This window comes from Lolium perenne, chromosome 2, assembly GCF_019359855.2.
Source record: "Lolium perenne isolate Kyuss_39 chromosome 2, Kyuss_2.0, whole genome shotgun sequence".
NCBI classification, from domain to species: Eukaryota; Viridiplantae; Streptophyta; class Magnoliopsida; order Poales; family Poaceae; genus Lolium; species Lolium perenne.
Window position 1 is genome coordinate 270918480 of NC_067245.2, and position 16980 is coordinate 270935459.

At 44.8% G+C, this 16980-nt stretch overlaps 2 protein-coding genes across 3 annotated transcripts; one reads left to right on the forward strand and one right to left on the reverse strand.

Moving 5' to 3' along the window:
• Nucleotides 1–843: 843 nt before the first annotated feature.
• On the reverse strand, nt 844–4577 carry LOC127335920 (protein LAZ1). Its single transcript, XM_051362662.2, has 9 exons — nt 4364–4577; nt 3604–3958; nt 3455–3511; nt 3266–3374; nt 2763–2947; nt 2595–2683; nt 2015–2276; nt 1635–1883; nt 844–1464 (listed from the first exon to the last, which is right to left on the reverse strand). Exons 2-9 carry the CDS (start codon nt 3754–3756, stop codon nt 1147–1149), a joined length of 1422 nt encoding a protein of 473 aa, XP_051218622.1. The 5' UTR covers nt 3757–3958; nt 4364–4577; the 3' UTR covers nt 844–1146.
• A 124-nt stretch (nt 4578–4701) lies between these two features.
• Nucleotides 4702–8996, forward strand: LOC127335921 (probable F-box protein At4g22165). 2 transcript variants are annotated; one of them, XM_071826672.1, is made up of 3 exons: nt 4702–5011; nt 5458–6062; nt 6333–8996. In XM_071826672.1, the coding sequence occupies exons 1-3, from the start codon at nt 4948–4950 to the stop codon at nt 6945–6947; spliced, it is 1284 nt and encodes a 427-aa protein (XP_071682773.1). In that variant the 5' UTR covers nt 4702–4947; the 3' UTR covers nt 6948–8996. The 2 variants fall into 2 exon arrangements, with proteins under 2 accessions (XP_071682773.1, XP_071682772.1); XM_071826671.1 differs by having other exon boundaries at nt 4703–5011; nt 5458–8996.
• Nucleotides 8997–16980: the final 7984 nt, after the last annotated feature.

Below are 16980 nucleotides of genomic sequence, written 5' to 3' on the forward strand. Positions count from 1 at the left end.
CTTCTCAACTCTGAGTAACACTAATTGAATTTGTAATAATCGATTCCTTGTGCTAACTCTGTATACCAAATTTAGGCAAATCTAAGACATCTATTTCGACTTTTTGCATGGAGGGAGTATCAGTCTTCTTTTAAAGTAGAAATAATAGGCTATGCACATAAACTACAGTGTAAGGATTCATCAGGATTCAGGCTGCACAGTATCGGCGAGCAGATGCTCCAGCATTTGCTACAGATAGTCACAGGAAAATATCTGCAGAATTTTACATATGTCATGATTAATCAAATACCACGGAAAAGAATGAAGTGGCAATTTTCAGCTGTGCATTAGCTCTTGTTGAATGTGCAGTTGTTTTTCTGAAAGGAACTTGTTGTTCATAGATTTGGATTCGCGTGGGAGAAGACTGCTCAGAAGTGTGCAGATGCTCCCACCTTTGCTATGCATATGTTAAAGACAGTCACAGAACAATATCTAACGAATTTTAGATATGTCATGATTAATCGCATGTCCCATAAAAGAATGAACTGAAGATGTACATCAAGAGAAACAGAAAAAAGCCAGAGATAGGTTGTCCAGTAACCAGTAGATCTATTTCTTTGTTTAATTAGTCATGGAATTTTGAAGGACAGCAAAAAGGTATGAAAAGGTATAGAGACATTGGATGTAACAACTGATTTTCCAGAAAACGATTTCACATGCTATATGCATGAAACACATTCTACTTCAGGATGAAATTATTGAAATCTCCTTTATTGTTCATCTGATATTCATGAGACTACTGTACAAACAATAGTCACAAAAATAGTAAATCGGCAAAAGGGACACTTGTAGAGGGGCCTTCCATTTGTACAGAAATAAAGTTCCGTCTCAATTCTGAGTAACACCAATTGAATTTGTAATAATCGATTTTTGTACCAATCCTTTTTTAAGGAGGAAATAATAGGCTATGCACAGAAACTACAGTATAAGGATTCATCAGGATTCAGGAGGTACAGCTAACTACAACACAGCACAACGTGAACTTGCATAGGCAACAAAACTGGCCAGTGTTGCAGAAGGTTACCAGCGATTGCTGTAACAAAATGCCACTTTCTTTTTCACGTGTATGGTTTGAGAATGTACCAATCCTGCATACTGGTTAAACCGTTAATTCTTCACTGCCCAGCGGCGGCCCCTTATCTCGTAGCCATCAGGTGTCTTGTCGCCACCTCCCCAACTGTCCGCAGAAGCAGCTGAGCTGGCCATTCTACGGTGTTTTTTACCCTTCAGGACCCCACTGTCACTTGAGCTCCCGCCTAGTAGCGGATCATCGATACCACGAACCGGTCTCTCTGGTGATGCGGCACTCACCCAGTTGTCATCCTGGCTTTTCTTATACTTGTCTTTCTTCTTCATCAGTTTATCAAACCGCTTCTCCACCGGCCGCACTGCTTGGTTAACAGTGAACTTAAAATCCTTGATCACCTAAAGGTTGGTGAAAGCGAAACAATGCAGAAGCATTAGAACTGTGACCCATATTGTGTGCACGTGCTAACCACATGTTTCGTAATTCATAACCAAGCGTGAGACATGATAAAAAATATATACATTGACAGCTTCATGGTAAGATATCTTAAAAGATGTCGAGAACTCACATATTCCCCGCTGCCGATCACAAAGTCTTTGACACTCTCCTTGATGTTTGTTGCACTTCTCTCATCCGGTTCAAACTGTGGAAGCTTCATTTTGCTGGGCCGGTTGCTTTCCTTGATTTCGTAAGGATCTATAGGGTCAGCTGATGCATAATCTCCGAGGACTGAAATGTTTCCAGGTGTCTGGTTAACTAAGAGCTCATAGGGTTTAGCAGGGAACACATAGAGGTGAACAACTGACGCTATGCCCATCTGTGCTGGAGGAAGACACAATGCCATCAGATTTACACAGCAGATAATCACAGAAACATGACAGTAGTATAATTTTTTTAAAGCGAAAGGCAAGAAAACTTTTAGAAACATAAACTTGGAAATATAAATACCTCTATGCAAATAATGAAATCTTGAATACTCGATTTTAACTCCAAGCTCTGGGCTATAGGACTTCTAAGCAAGCCCAAAGAAAACATTATTGCAATCACCACTCCTTGCCACCAAGTGAGGAATACTATTGACTTGAAAGAAAGGAACTTAGCCAGAGGTTTTATATGTGCCAATTCCTCCTTGGTGGCTGTGTACCATTCTACTAAACAATACAGGGCCCAAAACTGACTGAAATTCAGGACCGCAGCAAAGTAAGGGTATCTGCATAAAAAGCGATGTTTATGAGTTATCACATAACTAGAGAAATATATAAGAACAGTTTAAGCAATTAATTGATTTAGCAATATCAGCTTGGGCTTCCAGGGAAAGAGTCAAATGTGAGATATGGGTTAAGTCCCCGATGATTAGAGAGCAAAACTGGAGCATGCAAGTTTCATTTATCGTCATGAAAATAGCATGAAAACCCTAAATTTTATATTGTCTACGCAGTCAAGTCTTCTGCATAAACAAGTCAAAGTATGGACAGTGCCTTATTTCCCTGTGAGACCAAACAAGCAGAAAAGAAAAAAATCATCTTACCCACATCGCAAATTGAATTCTCCTTCACAATATACACCAAAAGCTTCTAGAAAAAGCGATAAGCTAGCTGTGAGCGTCTTTATAATTACCTGCATGAGAAAAATGATTTAACTAATATATTCTCAACTTTCCAGAACTATCAAATTGCAATAAGGGTTAGTGGAATACATATTGGAAGATTCCAAATTTGATAATCTGGTAAAACCGCGTCCCCATTCGCCAAGGTTTCAATATAAAATTGACAGGAAAATGATGGTGTATGATTCCTTTCTCGGAGGCATGATCCAAAAGGGGTTGCCCAGAATCTGTGCCGCCTTCTCTCTTCAAAAAGGCTATCGTTTTTTCTTCCCCACCTACATTTAAACAGATAGAGTAAAGAAACGGAATACATCAACTAATAAACCAGCCCTTCTAGTTCACACTTTTCAGATATACAAGGCAATAAAAAATTGATTGAGCATTCAATCCACAAGGATTCGTTATTTGAACAGATGTTCTATTCGTGTCCTGTTAAAAGAATTTTTTAAAATGCGAAGTATAATAATAGCCTAAGCATTAGCACTTCAAAGTAGAAAATGGTGTCAGCTCTACTAAATGCAAGTTGACAAACAAAGGTAACTGCTGCAGGTAACAAAGTAGGGGCTATCACAATGCCACTATATACAACTTACCTAAACATGCAGTAATATATCTTCCAAAGCAGTACATGGCAAATGCTTCATAACCATCGCGCATGATGCCACAGTAAACATTGGTATTTGGATCTATCAAAGAAATATACTGTACCAAAAGGAGAGCACGGTTACAAAACATACTGTTGATATAATTTAGCACATATAGAAATTGCTTAGGGGTTTTACCGACTCAATTGCGTAGAAAGGGACCATCAAGATAACACCCAGAACAAATTTCTGTTCCTGGAGAGGTAGAACAAGTGCAAAAGAGTAAATAAATGCTTATCAAACAGAGCTAGGTTGAAAACTGATGCAGCTGACAGAAAAGCAGAAACCTCAGGGTTGTTGTAGGCCGATAGGTGGTCAAATATCAGGTACATGGAGAGGGAAAGGGCGAGCAGAACAAAGAAGCCAGCAACAATTGTGGCCCATGCTGGCGCCTTGTATTGCGCCATCAAGGGCATGAGGAGCTCAAGATTGACCCTCATGGTGGCAGATAGTTATAGTTACAACCTATGTGATGTCACAAGCTCTCAATCTCAACCAACATCACCTTCCCGTGATCAGTGGGCATCCACAGATGCACAAGGCACTCGTTGCAACGACAAATATCGACGATACCCGACTGACAAATGAGCTTCCAGTACAAGTTATATCAAATTCCCAGATTCTTCACGCAATGGGTACTACCTGCAGCGCAAGAAGAAGTGTGTTAGTTCCAACCTGTCAATGGTACCAACCAACCGATCGATTATCCAGAACAACATAGTTTCCGGTAACAGAGTTAGTTTCAGTAGAACATAGGCGCAGACACTATAAACGAGACCAACCAACTAAGCCATCATACGCAAAACTTAGGGCAATGAAAAGGTATGCTAAATTCCCAACGACAAAAAGGTACGCTAAATTCGGTTCAGATCGCTCAGACTCCTCGAGTCCTCGTCCTAGTAGCACCAACAGGAGGCGGAGAGGAAGAATCTACGCGCGAACTACGAGGCTAGGTCGGAGGAATTCGAGTTAGTCGGCTCCATGGAACATCTCGCTGCCTGCACGGATTTAAAAGGAAACACACGGGGCCCGAAGAAGAAACCTGACCTACGAAGCACCCGGCGGCGCGTGGATCCCGATCGGGCGCGGCCAGATCGAGGCGATTCGGGCGTGGCGGCGGAGGTCTGGGCGTGATTTCCCGCGAGAAGGAGCGCGCGGCGGAGGGGCGAGCCGTGGCGTGACGGCGTCGGCGTGTTCTGTTCGCCCCTGTCCCGTGGGCCGGCGACTTCTGCAAGGCGCTGATGTGGCGGTCAGCAGAAGATGGCTGATATGTTTTTGTTTTTCTTTCTTTCGAGGGAAGCAGAAGCTGCGGGCTCACTGATGAACAGATAGTGGGCCGGTCACGAAGAGCCCACACAATAAAAGGCCACAAGTCAGCCACGTATCCTCTTCATCCAAAAAAAACGAACAGCCATTCCCCAACCATCTCCGCCCTCATGTCCGGCGAGCGCAGCCCCGACGGCAACTCCCCGTGGCGCGATTCCGATGCCAATACTTGTTGCTGACAAGATCCTTCACCTACAAGGGCGAGCCCCCCTCCCAACTTCCGGCCTGACTGCGAGATCTGACGACTTCTCCATCTCTCTCCGTCCGTCCGTCCGCGTCGCCAATTTGATTCGACGGGGACCAGTATGGGAGGGACTCCTCCTGTCGTCGATTCCACCCCCGGCGACGAGCTATCCGGGGCTGCTATGGGTATGTCTATCTCAATCTTCAGCTCACCCAACCTAATAACATAGAAGATGCGTGTTATTTCCCTCGTTATTGTTTACTTATTTGCTTCGATTTTCCTTTCAAAATAGTATTACTCCGGTTCAAATTAATTGCCTCAAAATGGATGTATCTATACACTAAAACATGTCTAGATACATCCATTTTTGGGCTATTATTTTGGACCGGAGTACATAAAAAGATACAGTTTTTATGTGCGTTCCCGTGTACGAGTGCAGTACGACTATGAGCTTCTCCGAGTTTCTATTCAGCTTTCCAATTGGTTTTCCGATTTCCTTTGAGATACGGAAACAATCCTGGTAGAGTCATCATATAGATATGTATATATTGGGTCCTTCTCTTTGTTTGCCTTGTCATATAAAAATTTCATCGCAAGCACATAACCACAAGTATTTCAATTACTATGGCAGCGCCATCCGGGTGGTCGGACCTCCCAAATGATCTCCTTCTCAGCATCCTGCAACGCCTTGAGCTACCCCAAGCCCTTGCATTTGAAGCTGTCTGCACGGCATGGTTCTCGGCGGCCAAGGCTGCCGGAATCCCACATTCTCGCACTCCATGGCTCGTGTCTTGGGCCAACTTCCTCGAGCAAAGGGAATTCAAGGTGGATTCTCGGATGAACTGGGCTCCAGGAGCAGCAACCTGCAAGTATTTCAATTACTATGGCAGCGGCGCAGCGCCATCCGGGTGGTCGGACCTCCCAAATGATCTCCTTCTCAGCATCCTGCAACGCCTTGAGCTACCCCAAGCCCTTGCATTTCAAGCTGTCTGCAAGGCATGGTTCTCGGCGGCCAAGGCTGCCGGCATCCCACATTCTCGCACTCCATGGCTCGTGTCTTGGGCCAACTTCCTCGAGCAAAGGGAATTCAAGGTGGATTCTCGGATCAACTGGGCTCCAGGAGCAGCAACCTGCAACTTCCGCCACCCCCTTGACGTCCACAAGGTTTACAACGTTAATTTTCCCAAGGGTTGCTTTGTTGCATGTTGTGGAGCCTCCCACGGGTGGCTGGTTCTGGTAAATGACCTTTCCAATCTTGTTCTGTTCAACACGTTCACCTCGTGCATGATCCCTCTCCCGCCGATCACTGATTTCGCGTGCGTGACGGCTGTCTATGACAAAGGAAACTTGCAACACTATCTTTTTAGGAGAGACCAAGTATATCAGACAAATTATCTAGGAACATGGTTTTATCAGAAGGCTGTGTTGTCCTGCAGCCCGTCTAATGGTGGTGACTACATTGCGATGATCATCCATTGTGATAGTGATTGGCTTTCTTTCATTAAGGCAGGAGAAAGCAAGTGGCAAACTGCTTCAATTCTAAATGCGAGCAAGGAAGACCGGTACATCGATTGTGCGTACCACAATGGGAGGTTCTACAGCGTGACAATGCACGGAACAGTGATTAAGTGGGATCTTGATGCACCGGATGGACCAACAAAGGAGGTGATTGTTAAATATTATAGCCACTATGCACATATTCTTACTAGACACCTGGTATCTACACCGTGGGGTGATCTCTGGCAAGTCCGCATGATCTATACAAGGGCAAAGAGTAGGTATCCAGATAATGTCAAGTTCAAGATTCGCAAGGTTGATATTGAAGGTTGCAGAAAAGTATCGATGGAGGAGTTGAGAGATCATGCGATTTTCGTTGGACTCAACCACTCGGCATGTTTACCCACAGAGAATCTCCGTGGTGTACAACCTCAATTAATCTATTTCTCTGCTCCCTGGATGACACAAGCATTTGATTTGCTCGGCCGAATTTCCGACTGGGGAGGTGTAAGGGCTTATGACCCCAAAACAAGGACTTTCAAGCGTGTTTTTCCCTTTGGAGGTATGCGTGATTCGTTGAGCATCCTTTACCCTTCGGAGGTATGGATCACTCCGGATATGTGATGCACAGGTTAGCACCAGTAGTATATCTCAGAAGCTCGTCTGTGTAAATTATATGTAGGATCAGTAGATATTTGTAGGCCTTAATTGTCTGTTCGATTCGTAAGACGGCGAAGCCAACACTTCGATTGGAAGTTTGGAGCCAACCTACAATGCTGCAACACAGCGACAGCGGCGGTGTTATTGCCACGGCTCATGGGCTCCTTCACAAGCTCCGCGGCCGCGGCTCGCCGGTGAGGACTTCTCTCTATGCGGACGACGCGGCGGTGTTTGTGGCACCATTCAAGGAGGACATCACAAATCTAGCATCCATCTTACATAACTTTGGTGAGGTCACGGGTCTTTGCACCAACCTGCAGAAAAGCTCTGTCGTCCCTATACGTTGCACCAATCTCAACTTGAATGACATTCTCGCGGACATCCCTGCCACCATCGCTTCCTTCCCGCTTAGGTACCTTGGGCTTCCGCTCTCCGTTTTGTGCTTGAAGAGAGGGGACTTCCAACATCTTGAGGACAAATGCGTAAACAAGCCCCCCACTTGGAATGGCAAGCTCATCTCCACGGCCGGCCGCACCGCCTTGGTAAAATCGGTGATCACCTCTCAAGCCATCTACCACCTCACCCCCCTATGCATCCCTCCGGGCACTATCAAATTCATCAACAAGATTCAGAGAGCCTTCCTTTGGTCCGTCAAGGACACTACCACCGGGGCTAAGTGTAAAGTCAACTGGGATATGGTGTGCCGCCCTAAGAAGCTAGGGGGTCTCGGCGTTCTTCACTTGGAGAAGTTTGCGACAGCGCTTCGTTTACGATGGCCTTGGCTTGAGTGGAAAGACCCTTCCAAGATTTGGATCGGCTCCGGGAACCCTTGCTCTCATGAAGACATGGACATTTTCTATGCAGCTACCGCCATCACTCTTGGGAATGGGAAGAAGACGCCCTTTTGGCATGCCCCTTGGCTCCAAGGGAGAAAACCGATTGACATTGCCCCTCTCATTTTTGTTGCTTCCAAGAGGAAGAATTGGAAGTTCTCACAAGCTCTTTGCGATGATGTTTGGATAAGCAAAATCACCTTAGATATCTCCTTCACCGAAGAACACCTCTCCCAATTTGTCGACCTTTGGGCCCTTATATCCAACGTCAACCTTGACCCGGAGGTGGAGGACGACATTTCTTGGAAGCTTACGCCTAATGGGCAATACACGACCAAGTCGGCTTATGAGTTGCACTTCATCGGGTCCACCATCTCGCCTATGTACAAGACAATATGGAAAGCATGGGCACCACCAAAGGTGAATTTTTTTGCATGGCTTGTCAACCAAGGAAGGATTTGGACGGCCGACCGGTTGGCCAAGCGAGGGTGGCCAAATTGTGGGCTATGTCCTCTTTGCGAACAACACACGGAATCTATCGACCACCTCTTCGTCCATTGCCGCTTCACCATCCGCATTTGGGGCCTCCTTAAAGAGTGGGCGGGGCTCAATGAGCTTCACCCCATGCAATGGGCAAATCTCAACACGGCCGAGTGGTGGTCCCTCATGGCGGGAGGAGGCATGCCCAACCGCAAGGCCATGGCTTCTATCACCTTGCTAGTTGCTTGGGAAGTGTGGAATGAAAGGAATGCTAGGGTCTTCCGGGCTAAAAGCGCGCCGGCGCAAGTAGTCTTCGATAAGATTAAGCATGAGGCACGTTTATGGGTTTTAGCGGGTGCCAAAAATATGGGCAATATAATGCCGCGAGAGTAATTCGTGTAAGCTTTATGTACTACTTCTTAGCATGTTCTCTCATGTCGAACCTTCTTCTTAATTAATAGAATGAGGCAAAGCTTTTGCCCCCGTTTCAAAAAAAAAAAAAAACACAGCGACAGCCTCTAAAAGAACTAGCCAAGTTGGTGCGGTGACACTCCCAGTGTCGCATATGACTGAAGTTAGGTTATTTCAACTGGATTCCATGAACAGAAAGCTGAAGTTTGACATTGCAGCTAATGTAGGGCATTACACAGCACAGTTATATTTACATCATGAAAAAGAAAATATTACGGTTTTACATAAATGCCTTGCTGGTATTAACATAAATCCGTGTATTTCCAAAGAGGGTGAAGCCAACACTGTGATTACAAGTTTGGAGCGAACCTGCAAAGTTCCAACACAACGACTAAAAGAACTAGTCAAGCTGGTGCGGCGACACACCGCATGTCGCATATGGGGGAAGTTAGGTTATTTCAACTGGATTCCATTAACAGAAAGCTGAAGTTTGACATTGCAGCTAATGTATGGTATTACACAGTAAAGTGTGGTTTACGTCATGGAAAAGAAAAGACTATGGTTTTACATAAATGACTTGCTGGTATTTACATAAAACCTAGGACGACTTGGCCAAAGCTAGCAACAGAAGGAATTGGTTCTCTACAAAATTTGTGGCTCAAATGGTGGCCTCAACTTAGTTCCACATAACTTCCAATTCCTGAAGTACATAATGGCATTGCAAATGACGCCTTAGAAGAGAAAACGGGTTCATCTTATCATGTTTAAGTGTTTAAAACTTGTATTGGCACTAAACTACCCAGTTAGAGGGGATGCAAATTACTTAGCACTAGCTATGAGATATATGTTGCACATTTGGAAACTTAGCTTTGGCCAAATGGTCATACATTATGAAAACACATGCACCTACAATGAAACATCTTGACACATCTGAAGCTCCAGAAAATACCAACAGGAAATCATAGCACATAAGTGTTTCAAGAACCAGACTAAGAGCATCTCCAGCCGCGTCCCCCAAACCGCGCCGGATTGAGCGTTTGGGGGACGTGTTTCGTTCGTGCCGCCTTTGGGGGGACGTCGCTCCCCAGTCGCGTCCCCCAAACAAAAATTCGGAAATTTTAAACTTAACGAGATTCGACTAAGATTCGTCCAAACTTACATAGATTCGAACGAAATTTGACTAAAATTAAACTAAACCTAATCTAGAACCACTTGCGGCGGCCGGAGGCGTCGTAGTACTGCTGGAAGTTGTACATGTCGTCGGTGACGACCTCCTGCTTGACGCGCTCGCCGACGGGCTCGTCCTTCACCACGCCGCTTGGACATGCCTCGCCGTCGTCGGTGAGGTCCACCAGCGGCTTGCCGGAGTCGCGGATGGACAAGGCGATCGCCGCGTCGAAGTCGCCCCTCCAGGCGTCCTTGTCGTTCATGGACGCAAAGAACGCCGCCCGCAGACCTGGGCAGTCCTCGGGGTCGTCGCTGCTGGCGATGAGCCGCTGCTGCCGCTCATACTCCGCCAGCAGCGCCGCCCGCGACGCTTCCTCCGGCTCCTCCTTCACCTCCGGCTTCGGGATGAGGAGGGCGCTGAAGGATATATGCCCAAGAGGCAATAATAAAAGTGGTTATTATATATCTTTATGTTTATGATAAATATTTATATGTCATGCTATAATTGTATTAACCAAAACATTAGTACATGTGTGATATGTAAACAACAAAGAGTCCCTAGTATGCCTCTTAACTAGCTTGTTGATTAATGGATGATTAGTTTCATAATCATGAACATTGGATGTTATTAATAACAAGGTTATATCATTGTATGAATGATGTAATGGACACACCCAATTAAGCGTAGCATAAGATTACGTCATTAAGTTATTTGCTATAAGCTTTCGATACATAGTTACCTAATCCTTATGACCATGAGATCATGTAAATCACTTATACCGGAAAGGCACTTTGATTACATCAAACGCCACTGCGTAAATGGGTGGTTATAAAGATGGGATTAAGTATCCGGAAAGTATGAGTTGAAGCATATGGATCAATAGTGGGATTTGTCCATCCCGATGACGGATAGATATACTCTGGGCCCTCTCGGTGGAATGTCGTCTAATGTCTTGCAAGCATATGAATAAGTTCATAAGAGACCACATACCACGGTACGAGTAAAAAGTACTTGTCAGGAGACGAGGTTGAACAAGGTATAGAGTGATACCGATGATCAAACCTCGGACAAGTAAAATATCGCGTGACAAAGGGAATTGGTATCGTATGTGAATGGTTCATTCGATCACTAAAGTCATCGTTGAATATGTGGGAGCCATTATGGATCTCCAGATCCCGCTATTGGTTATTGGTCGGAGTGAGTACTCAACCATGTCCGCATAGTTCTCGAACCGTAGGGTGACACACTTAAAGTTGGATGTTGAAATGGTAGAACTTGAATATGGAATGGAGTTCGAATATTTGTTCGGAGTCCCGGATGAGATCCCGGACATCACGAGGAGTTCCGGAATGGTCCGGAGAATAAGATTCATATATAGGAAGTCATTTTATGAGATTTAAAATGATCCGGAAGGTTCTATGGAAGGTTCTAGAAGGTTCTAGAAAAGTCCGGAAGAAACCACTATGGAAGGCGGAGTCCCAAAGGGACTCCACCTCCATGGCCGGCCAACCCTAGAGGGGGAGGAGTCCCAAGTGGACTCCCCCTATGGGGGCCGGCCACCCCCCACATGGAAGGGGGGAATCCCACCCCAAGTGGGATTCCCACCTTGGGTAGGTTTTGGGTTCGGGTCTTATTCGGAGACTTGTAGTCCAACACTTGGGGCTTCCACCTATATAATGAGGGACAAGGGGAGGGGGGCGGCCACCCCAAGAACCACCAAGGTGGCCGCACCCCTTAGAGGCCGGCGCCCCCTCTCCCCAAACCCTAGCCGCCCCGCTCCTCCACTTTCCGCACGCTTAGCGAAGCTCCGCCGGATTTCTCCACCACCACCGACACCACGCCGTCGTGCTGTCGGATTCAAGAGGAGCTACTACTTCCGCTGCCCGCTGGAACGGGTGCGGTGACCCAGCATACCACTGCATGTTGTAGTATACAAGTCGTTGATATGATCTTTGCGAAGGGACTTCTTCACAATTTGCCATATCCCTCAGAGTGGTACAACAGAAACATTGCAGGTCATAACACTCCATACTTTATTACAAACATTGTCTTAACAAGTTGGTATTCTCACAGGTCCTATGAGAACACCCTAAGATACTACTTAAGTACGATTACAACTCATAACAAATATAAAGAGCTCAACAACTTATTTAGGTAAGTTCTACGTTGCTCGGCTCTAAGATACTAGGGTATGTCACTACTCCTCCACCTCCGTGTCATCTGGTCCGTAGACTATCCCATAGTCTACGCCTTCCACTCCGCCGCTAAGATCGGGTTCTTCGTAGACCAGCTCGTAGCTTCCTTCTGGTGCTCCATCGTTGATAGCCTCCACTTCCGGATCACAGTCTAGCAAGGGTGTCGAAAGAAAGTGAGTACAGAGGTACTCAGCAAGTTCTAAAAGAATAAAAGGTGTTTGATGCACTAGCTACGACCATTGATCAGGAAATCGCAGGTCAATGCATGTTTTGAAAACATTTCTTCAAAAGGTTGCTTTTATTATGAAAACTATGCCCGTCAGTCTTCACAGGTTGACTAGAACTTCGTGGAGTTCCTTTCTGCCGTTGTCAGTTCCCTTCCCGGAACAGGGAGTGACAGCCACAATTTGATACACTCTGCAGAGGTGCGTTACTTTTCCCACAAGAGATCTCACCCTTTTTGCCATCCGCAGGGACTTGCCCCCGTTCACACTTCCTTTGTTGTGAGGCCAGGTATAAAGATCCAAGCCCACACCGCCTTCTCCGCGACTGCAAACCCACCCTTTTGTCCACCCGCACACCTCCAGTAGACTTCCCCCGATAATACGGCTTTACTCATGGTGTACTTTGGACAATCCTTCATAGATCGTAGAGCCATCATCACTAATGGATGGGGATTTAAAAGGCTATCCCAACCTACGGCAGTGCCTCCAGCACCCCGCCGGCTCTACCAATCCGTTGGCGTGCAGAAGGGAAAAGATACGGCTGGCTTCCCCAGAGCCATTATAGATCTCATGGTCAACGCGATTTGTACGGCGCTAGAATCACTGGACGGCATTGGTAATTAATCCTATGGTGATATAACCCATTGCAATGGAACCTCCACCATATCAACACATACCATGGTTCCATTGCCAGCCACATAGTCATATTCATAGTTGGAAAATAACATTTCATTTGCGATGCAGGAATGATAAGTATATAGCTTTGCATTAAAGTAGTAAAAATAATCAAGTTGACATGAGCAAGGGTGAACTTGCCTGTGGACTGCGAGATAGTGCAGTTCAATGCAGTTGATGGAACCTGGACCTCGGGTTCTGTAAGAAGCATCATTGTCCGGTAAGGACAATGTTATAAAAATCCAAATAATGCAATCATGAATGGATTATTTTATGTTGAATCCCTTACCCCAATGAGTTATTACAATTTAGGGTTGTATTTAAGATTTATGTCTTTGACGGTAATTTACAATTGATTTAGAAGTATTAATCATTGTGATTCACCCAAAGTACAACAATTCAAAGTAAAATGATTCTACTTGATGACTACCTTAGTCATTTCAAAAATAATTTGAAATTATAGAGTTACCTCCATAGTTTTTTGGAATAAAAGGGAATATAATATTTTTCTGGGAAAAATACCCTTTTTCAAAAGAAATGACTTGGAATAATGGAATTTCATTTTGAAATGTTTGAAAATAAGTATTTGAACTTATTTGAGATTTTTCCTTGAATTTTAAATACAAGGAAATAATAATTTAAAATTCCAAGTTATTTTTTAAATTCTGAAAATTCATAATTTTGAATTTGTTTCATAAATTCCATTTCATATTTTATTCTGGTTAAGATTTATTTTTCATTCATAAATCCAATTTTTATTGGATTTTTAGAGTTGTTTATGATTTATTAAAATTTGGTAAAGTTTTGGTCTTTTATTAAATGTAAAAAGACCAAAATACCCCCTGGACTCATATTGGGCCCAGCCCAATAACCTAACCCAGGGACGGCCCAATAAGGCTGGCCCCCTTTTGGGTTCGGTGGCGCCGAAGCGGCCCACCTCACTCACTCTCACTCGGCCCTCTCCTCACTCGACCTAACCTAGTCTCTAGCGACTCCCGTGGCGATGGCGTCGCCGCCATGCTTGCCGCCTTGCTCCGGCCATCGCCGAGCTCCTCCGCCGTAGCCACCTACCGCTCCTGAACCGCCGCGAGACGATCTATCGATCTGTCCGCGTGGTTTCCTCGATTGCTTCTTCTCCTGGCGAATCGCCTCCCCTCTGGATCTCGTGGAGAATCGCCTCGGGCGATTGGGAATCTCCGACGAGCTCTCGCCCTCGCCGTCGACGTGTGCGCCTCCGAGACCGACCTGGCGCGGGACCTGCTCGCAGAGCCTGAGCCGTAGTCTCCATGCTGTGCGGATGTGGGGGTGTTCGTCGGCGAAACGCCGGCGACTTCCACTGGCTTTGCAGCTATGGCCGCGCGGGCACTGCCTCGCCATGCCATAGCTTCTGCCTCCAGGCGCGGGTAAGGTCTTCTGCTCCTCCTCCTTCTCTTCTGTGCGCCTCCCTTGCCACTGTTCTTCTTCCTCCTCATGCTCTGTTGCTCTCTGGTGGTCCTGTGATCATCTAGAGCCATGCTGTGGCTGCGCAATCTGCCTATGCTTCTGTTATTTGCAAGTTCATGGCCCATCTACCATTTTCTGGTACTGGCACATGCTACTTTGCTTGCTGTTCATGCTGTGCTTGCTTCTCTGCTACTCCTAGCATGTTCTGTACTTGCCATGCTCTACTGTGCTTGCTCAAAAGCTATCTATGCCATGCTATGCTTGGTTATGACTTGCTTGTGCTTACTGGTATATCATACTTGCTTGGCTAGGTGTATTTGTGGTGCATCAGTGACACTTGTGTGTGTGCCAGAGGTGCCTGTGATATGATTCAGTACTACCTCTGCAAGCCAATGATCCATTGGATCATTTCTTGCTTGTTGGCTAACCTCTCTGTGTAACTTGGCTTGCTATAATTGATCCATTTGATCAATTGATTGTCAGTGATTGCTTACTGGCTAATACTGTGGCTATATGAATCAATTATCTGGTGATGCTGATGCTCAAGCATCACTGTGTTGTTGCTTACTGGTGCTGTTGCTTATGTTTAGCTATCTAGACTTGCTCTAGTGGCTATGAATTAAGTTGTATTGCTTAACAAAGATGTCTTTGTCATTCTTAGCATGGATCTGTGATAAATTCATGCTTGGATTACTTAATTATGATGAACTGCTTATGCAGTGATGATTTAAATGACTTGCTTGTATATGAATTTGCTGTTCATGATTCTTTTACAAGCAATTAAAGTCTGAATCCATTACTGGATAGTGATGTGATCTATTTGGCTTTCTTTTAATTGGTGCTAAGTGTGATGTGACCTCAGTAGCCTTGCTACTGACTGGTTGCTCACCTAGTTGGTTGGATCTTGTTGGCTACTCATCTTTGCTTGCATATTTGGGGATCATAGTAACTATGAATGCCAATATGCTTGCCTGTGAAGAAATCTAGGGTTTCTGATGGTTGCATGCTTAGGATTTTCTGTGTAGTCTTGGCTGCTAATCTTTGCTATCTACTGGTGCTATCTGTGCATGTGATCTTGCTAGTGTGTGCATCTGTGCATGATTTCTAGCTTCTGTGCACATGATCTGTATCTGGATGGTTTCTATCTTAGTAGCTTTTGACTGGCAGTAATCCTTGGTGAAAACCAAGTGATGATCTACCCACATGAGCATCTGCTCATCCCATGCTTATGCATATGATGGATTAGATCCATTGGATCTTTTCCAGGAACTAGGTATACCTTGCTCCAGCTCCTAGAAAGAAATGTTTTGTTGATGCAGACTTGGGTTTGTTCACAGCCCTTCACCTCCAGATCTTGGATGATCTTCTAGGTCACCATGATTTCTGGTGGCTTAAGTGGTTGTGTGTGTTGGTTCTGTTCTTGCTCAAGAACTGGATGAACTGAGCTTGTTCTTGCTTCACCCTTACCTGGTGAATCTTGATCTGGTCGACTGGTTATGATTTCTAGGGTTTGTGCCCCTTTTATATGAACCCTACTTCTATCCTTGCATTGACACACAAGCCTGGCTTGCTTGGTGACTATGCTGCTGCATGGCCTTGCTGTTGCTGCCTAGCACACTTGAGCTGTGTGCTCTCATATGCTGAAACTTGAGCCCCTGGTGGTGCTCAGGTTTGGTCTGCTGCTGCCCTTATCTTGTGCTGTCCCTGGTTTTGGACAAGCACAAGTGTGCATGTCACTTGGTTCTGTCCAAACTGAATATTGTGTTATTTGCTAACTGTCCAAACTGAACCTTGTGTTAACACTTGTATTCTGGCTAGTGTTGGTGTTTTATTATTGCAGGTTTGTGAAGATGGACATGGCCAGAAGATATACTTCAAGTCATATAGTCTAGTTTTAGTTTAGGAATAATAATGTAATCTTCATTTTCATTTCTGTTTATTATTCATCAATTTTTGTATCAAAAATATTGTAAAGACTTTGTAATCTGTGTTGTGATATCAATAAAGCCCAAGTTTTTGTTTATGAGCTTTTGATTTATGTAATATTTATATTCTGGAATGAATATTGTATTAATTATTCACTTTGAAATTCAAAGTTGTTTGAATTCATAAGTTGTGTTTTAAATTCTGAATTCTATTTTGATATTGTTCAATGCTTGTTGTTAATTGTATTAACACTTGTCAAATGATATCAACTCCCCAAATCAATCAAGATACAAAAGAGATCATGTCGAAATTTCCCTAACTCACATTGCCTAACCCTAAGTGCAAAATGAGAGAGAACCTCGATCCCTCTTAGGTTTAGTTGCAATAAGGCGCGAAAATTTCCCCCGTTTTGCGATGAAATGCACATCCCATTTCTAAATCTACCCTTCGTTGTTCCTATGTTCTGGGTTATCACAGCCTCTCCCCCTTAACAGAAACTTCGTCCCGAAGTTAAGATTGGTACCTGAACATCTCGGGGTAAGACTTCCTGAGTTCTTCTTCTGTCTCCCAAGTGGCTTCTCGCTCAGGATGATGTTGCCATTGCACTTTACAATATTTGATTGCCCTGTTTCTTAACTTCTT